This window comes from Bidens hawaiensis, unplaced genomic scaffold (assembly GCF_021521415.1).
Source record: "Bidens hawaiensis isolate Kalapana, Puna unplaced genomic scaffold, B.hawaiensis_p1.1 tig00000055_1, whole genome shotgun sequence".
NCBI classification, from domain to species: domain Eukaryota; kingdom Viridiplantae; phylum Streptophyta; class Magnoliopsida; order Asterales; family Asteraceae; genus Bidens; species Bidens hawaiensis.
Genome location: NW_027491016.1, coordinates 6607204 through 6613828, shown reverse-complemented (window position 1 = coordinate 6613828; position 6625 = coordinate 6607204). Strand labels below are relative to the sequence as shown.

General features: G+C 41.0%; 1 protein-coding gene across 1 annotated transcript; it reads left to right on the top strand.

Moving 5' to 3' along the window:
• The first annotated feature begins 5456 nt into the window (after positions 1-5456).
• LOC143534410 (histone H3.3) lies at positions 5457-6321 on the top strand. Its single transcript, XM_077028930.1, has 4 exons — positions 5457-5555; positions 5646-5722; positions 5809-5899; positions 5991-6321. Exons 1-4 carry the CDS (start codon positions 5484-5486, stop codon positions 6159-6161), a joined length of 411 nt encoding a protein of 136 aa, XP_076885045.1. The 5' UTR covers positions 5457-5483; the 3' UTR covers positions 6162-6321.
• The last annotated feature ends 304 nt before the right edge of the window (positions 6322-6625 follow it).

Sequence of the window (6625 nt, the reverse complement as noted above, 5' to 3'; positions counted from 1 at the left end):
TCCGCCTAATAAGGAGCGAGAGCTGGATGAGGTGTCAAAGTTTACCCTTGATTGCCACATGCTTGGCTTCCTCCTTTTGTTTTGCCAGGCGGTCTGGACGTTTTCTCTGGTTCTCTGCGTGTAGAAGTTTGTAGTCTGGGGCAGATTCCCACCCAGTTGCTTCTCCGTTTCGGCAAAGCGCTTGGCTGCCGTCATGATGGCATCCCATGTAGATGGCATGCCATCTTTACCCGTCAACGTGCGGATAAGTTCTGGGTATTTGGCGCCCTGGATGAAAGCGGCGCGAACAAGGTCTTCGCTTATAACGCCCAGACTCAGCTTTTTCGAGTTAAAGCGAGTGATGAAGTCTAGTAAGGGTTCATCCTTATCTCTAACGCAGTTGAGGATCGTCCACTGTTCTTCAATATACTTCCTCTGTTGACTGAAGTGTTGGCTGAACTTGCGTTGGAAGTCCGCCCAATCATAGATGTGGTGGACCGGTAAACGGTCAAACCACGCTCTAGCCGCTCCAACCAGTGTCATCTGGAACATATAACACCACGTGGGTTCCGTCCAGCTGCTGACGGTTGCCCCCGCTATGAATCTGTTCAGGTGATCATCTGGGTTGGATATACCATCATAGGTGCCGATGTTGGGCATCTGCTTGGCACTTTTTGGGGCGATTGCTTCCGCAATGTCCCTTGCAAACTTGGATGTTCCCGCGTTTGCAGCAGTTGGTCTGAAGGTTTTGGAGAAGTCACGTGGGTTTCCCTCCGTGTTTCTTTGTTTGAAGGTTTCTCCGAAATTCCTTCTCGTTTGGAAGTCCGTTTCCTTACGCTTCCCTTTCGCCCTAAGGCGAGGGTTTGCGTCGGTGTCGGATTCCTCCTGATCATCGTCCGAGGACTCGCACTCACTGCTCATGTTGAGCTGTTGGCGAGTGCTTCCAAATTCGTCAGCCTGCTGGACGGAACGTAAGCGTTCGTCCAACTCAGCTTGGAATTCCTTCTGACGTGCTTCCGCCCACGCTTTAACTTGTTCAAGTGTTTGGCGGGGGAGTCTCGTCTGCTGTCTTTCTACCTGGGTATTATTGAATCCCAGGGGATGGTTGTTTACTGCACTTGCCCCAGCTTGGGTAACTGGGGTAGTGTTCGTAAAATTTACTGCACTTGCCCCGGCTTGGGTAACTGGGGTAGTGTTCGTAAAATTTACTGCACTTGCCCCGGCTTGGGTAACCGGGGTAGTGTTCGTAAAATTTGTGTGCTCGCCGGTGTTCCCCCCAGTAGCTGGGGTTGTGGTTACCGGGGCTTCCTGGTAACTCGTTGGCCTTGGGACCGGAGTAACGTTAACCATCTTTCCAGAAGTTTGAAAAAACTGGAGAAAAATGAAGTTCTAGCTTTTATGCATGGATGGCGCCAATGAAGAAACACTAACCGGACCCCGGGCAGATTACGGATAACCTGGGGGTTAGATAGATGTTTCCCACGAGGGGTTAGACCCGGAGAAGATGGTTCTTCTGATAACCTGCAAAACAGACACCGTGAGCTTGTCACTGAGAAGGGGGGGTTCCTCCTTGTGACCACCCTCCGGCGTGAGAATCAGACTAGATTGCTCTTTAAATATAAATGTATATTAAGAGATTGCTAGAGCAGATATCAGGTATAATATGATAAGATATGTTAAGATATGATGGGATCAGATGGTCATACCATTTGTGGTATTTATAGCCGAAGGTAGGTTTCCAAGGAGGTGTGGCCGGCTGCAATAGTATTCCTGTTCCACCAACAGTGGCCTACGCACGTGCCCTGCTGGTAGTTGGTGGGTAGGCAGCGGCTGATAGTGACCAGGCCTGCTGTGTACTATTCCTTTTCCACCAACTGCCGGCTATGCACGTGGTATGGCACTAGTTGGTGAGTAGGCAGCGGCTAATAGTGACATACAGTACAGGAGCATGCTGCTCGCCATACTGTTGTCAATAAGCTGTCGTATCTTTAGTCAGATCTTTTGCCCATACCTCGTCAGGTACAGTACAGAAGATCTTCCCGTATCGTACGGACTGGCTTATTTGGGCGGGAGTATTCCCCCTCCCGCCCTTGTGTGGGATTGTTCCCGGCTTGCTCATTCCTTCAGGTGACTGCTGAATTATTATGAGAGTTAAGCCTTGTGCGTGTAGCCATGCTGCGCGGGTGGCCTTCCCTGATGGCCGGTATCCGTAACTGCGGGAACAGGCGGAGTACCTGGAAACCATTGGGAGGCGTTTCCTGCGGGGACAGCTTGCGTACCGCACGTGAGGACGTCACGTCTCTGAGCATGGTGGGTCCTGCTGATCCAGTTGGTTTCTGCGCAGACGTTCCTTTAGTTTAGTCTTGCGGGTTCAACCGCGCAGACGTCCGTTAAGGAGTCTTGCGGGTTGAACTGCGCAGACGTCCCTTTTCAAGGTGAGTCTGTGGGTCCAACTGGGCTCTGCTGGGACCTACCTCTTCACCGTTAGACCTCACTCGGGCGAAAATGGTAAAGAAAGTGTTTGGGGCAAACATGGAACTTAACCGAGAAATTTTGAGATATCTCTCATGGGGGTCCGAGCAGAGAGGCCATGGCTGTCTCGTAGTCTCGTTACGTCAGTTGGATGTTGTCATGGAATTTTCTCTATAAACAAGGCTTTGGTGTTGTTGGAATCACCAGTTCTCCAGCATGCTTCGGTACAATATGAAGTGGACCAATTTTCCAAGGCCTGGAGCCTTATACACAGAACTTCACATCCACAATATTTTCGGTATTTTTGTACACGGGAAAAGGAACAGATGATCCAATGACACAATTTCCCAACATTGGGTGCGGTTGCTCTAGAAATTCTCAACAGGAGGTCGAACAACAGATCTATTGCCAATTTTACAGGCACGTCAAAGAAAGGGGGAGCGTTGGTTCGAGAGCTTGTGGAGATGCATGAGCGGTATTGTAACAATCGTATGATGCCTGAAAAGAGGGGAGTAATTAAGTTTTTGTTTGGCGAGGGCGATTATGATGAGTTGCTGGATCAAGAGAAGGATGAAGTCTGACTTAATTTTGAACTGGAAAATGGACGGATGCACTGATCGTCCGTCGTGTTAATTAGCTTTCTAAACTCTCGTGCTAGTTTTTGTTAGAATTATTGATGATGCTATTAGTGGCGACAGTGATATTGTGCTTGTTTGGGTTTCATTTAACTTGGCACTATTGTTTCTTATGCTTTCATATGCCAATCACTCAGAATATTGCTGCAGGTTAACTATTTCTATAAAAAAAAGTGTGTTGTTTCTTTTCAAATATTTTGGCTAACAGTGAAACAATTAGGTCATTTTAAGCTTATTTATGAGCTGCAAATAGGGAGCTGATTGCAGCCTCATAAGGAAGCAATGTATGATGTAGTTTGCATTATTGTATTATTGACTTTGAAATGATAACCTTAGAGCTAATCATTTGTTTGTATTATTTTGTTAACTAACATAAAACATGTGATATTCGTGTTACAATTGTTATCGGCGGTCTATATACAGTTTTTTAATTCATAACTTTGAAGTGAATCTTATTTGAATGAGAAGGTAGAGTTTTACCTCTGTAGCAATGAAATTACGGGAACAAATTTTGTTTATATATATATACCTTAAGAAACGTTTTTTGAATTCACGAAAAGTAGATACACGTAAACCAAATACATGAACAAAATAAGTAATCTAATATGATAACATATCCACAATTTCAAACAAAAAAACAACATATCCATCAAAAAAAGAATAGTATCAGATCTTTCTCTTTCTATTGGTAGATGAACCTTCTAATTCTTTTCGCATTCTTGCCACGTCACCTAGGTGGTTCTTATTTTAGGTAATCGTTTTTATTCCCTTCTAAAAGGAAGATCTCATACACACGGGTACCATAGGATTCCTTGCGTTGCCAACAAGCTTATCATCAAAACAACATAAAAACAAGCAAATCGAATATGTGATTGAGTCGAAATTTCATATACTATATTTTCAAAATCTCATGCACGACTTTAGCCTTTACATATTGTTATTATTTTTTTTGTTACTTAGGTTCATATTTGATGACATTACAAATCATGGTAAAAATTTGTCTTAAGTTAGCAATCGGTATGCATTTTCTATGTTAAAATAATTTAACGTGCCCAGTTTTAATTAAAACCGGCCAATTCGCCGATCCAACATAAGATAACCGGTTTAATGAGTTAACATAAAATAACCGGTTCATATGTGAGCCGACCCATTATAAATACACGATCTTGTCGTATATTTCAAAATTATACATATAGAGATCGAAAAGAAGAAGAAGAAGAAGCTCAAAATCAAAATCAAAAGCTTTCAAATTCAAAGTCGTAGAGGTACAATAACTTCTCTTTCGTATCAAATCAAATCGATCATTAGGTTTAACGTTCCTAATCTGATTTTATTTCAATTGTCACAATTAGGGTTTGTTTTTTTTTCTTCAGTTCCTAATTCGTCTTTTATCGTTTTACTGTTAGGGTAATTAACGTCAGTTACGCGGTTACATTTGTCATTTGTGTATTACCTTCTCATTTTCCCCAAATTATACAACCCTAATTTAGAATATCTCATATTCCTAAGTTAGTAATTTATTTTTTTATATTATAGGTTAATGCGTATATTTATTAATAATTCATATTCTGAACTTTTTATTTATTTTGTATTTGTACTAGTGTATTTATAGCTGATTTAAGTATATTTTCAAAGTACTTATTATTCATTGCATTGCATGCTTATAATATGTTAATTTACGCCCGTTAGGTTGCTTCAGAGTTCATTTGTTTCGCATGACTGAAATAAGTCCATACCTTATTACACTTTTTTGGATTTATAACTGCGTAAAAATATAATAATAAATCTTTTAATGATGGAGGGTCCATATTCCATAACCTAAGTAGTTAATGTGGAAAAATATCGGATATCGGCCGAGGACCGATATTTGAGATCTCAGTTGGTGGGATATCGATATTTTTAATATCAAGCAGAATTTATATATATATATAGCACTTTAATACTAACAATTCAGTATATTCTCCTCCTATTAACAAATTAACCTTTTGTAACACTAACAATTGTAGCAAGTAGGAACTGATTAATACTCGAAACACCAACATTAAACACTAAAAGTTGAAAATTAAGACTTAAAATGCTGGTATCGGGAATCGGTGATATATCGGTGAAATCTCGGTGAAATTATCGGTCAATATCGCCGATATTACCGGTACCGATATTCTGACCGATATTTTAACCGATATTTCACATGAGGACCGATAATCGAGATACCACCGAGATTGACTGCATAGTCCATAACTGTAACCTTGAGTAGTTTGTTAAAGATTAGAGGTTTTTTTAAGATTGTTCATCTTTAGCCAGAATATTCTGATGAATTAAGGCATGTGAAATGGGTTTGCTTTATATAATAATACTATAAAAATAGATCACATTATAAATAAATTGTTGAAATTGTAGATGGCCCGTACCAAGCAAACTGCCCGCAAGTCAACCGGAGGGAAGGCTCCAAGGAAACAACTTGCCACCAAGGTATTATTGCTTGATTGCTAATATGGACATTACACCGAAAATGGGCGGGTTAAAATATATATATTGTTTTACATATTTTTGGTGCATTAGGCTGCTCGCAAGTCTGCTCCAACAACCGGTGGTGTGAAGAAACCTCATAGATACAGACCCGGAACTGTTGCCCTTCGGTTTGTAACTCATCGCTTTCTTTTTCTTTATGATAAATTGCTTATATTTCATTTATATTAATCGTGGGGGAAATATTATGGTGCAGTGAAATCCGTAAATACCAGAAAAGTACCGAACTTTTGATCAGGAAACTCCCCTTTCAGAGGCTTGTTCGTGAGATCGCTCAGGACTTTAAGGTGAAAATAATTCTATAAATGATATGAGTCTTGTTATTGAAAATGAATAAAATGATCAGTTAATGTTTGATTCTTGGAATTGAAATTACAGACCGATCTGCGTTTCCAAAGCCATGCTGTGTTAGCATTGCAAGAGGCGGCCGAAGCATATCTGGTTGGGTTGTTTGAGGACACTAATCTGTGTGCTATCCATGCCAAACGTGTGACCATCATGCCTAAAGACATTCAGCTCGCCAGGCGTATCAGGGGTGAGAGGGCTTGATTTTATTTTGTGTTTATTATCTACTATGTTTTTTAACTGTGTGTTTTAAGTGCCTAGACAAATAAAGATTGTGGTTTGTTATGCTTGTTTTATTAGTTGGATGATGTTTGGATCAGTAGTTAAACGTTTAATTTGAGACTTTGATGTCATATGCTGATGATAGTTGACTCGATACTTATGAGTCGCCACTTCAACACTGGCTCGACTGGTTGACTTAATGCAAGTTGAGCTGTCTTGCTTTGGATTCAAACATCCTGTCAAATACCCCCCTTATGAGGGATAAACTAACTTGCCAAAAAGATTTTCTTTTCGTGCTAGTTAAATGTTCTCAATGAAACTCGATATAACCTTGAATTAGGGAAAAGTAGTTAGCCACTTATCCCCATTCACCCAGAATCTACCAGCTTAGAAGCATGAATCGACCACTATCATTGCCTACGGGCAACTACGATTAGTCTTTTCCG

What these genes read in the sequence shown, in the direction of transcription:
- LOC143534410 (XM_077028930.1), top strand. Translation starts at nt 5,484, where the DNA reads ATGGCCCGTACCAAGCAAACTGCCCGCAAGTCAACCGGAGGGAAGGCT. An exon ending in GGAAACAACTTGCCACCAAG is followed by an intron (nt 5,556 to 5,645) that starts GTATTATTGCTT and finishes TTGGTGCATTAG; the next exon opens with GCTGCTCGCAAGTCTGCTCC. An exon ending in CCCGGAACTGTTGCCCTTCG is followed by an intron (nt 5,723 to 5,808) that starts GTTTGTAACTCA and finishes ATTATGGTGCAG; the next exon opens with TGAAATCCGTAAATACCAGA.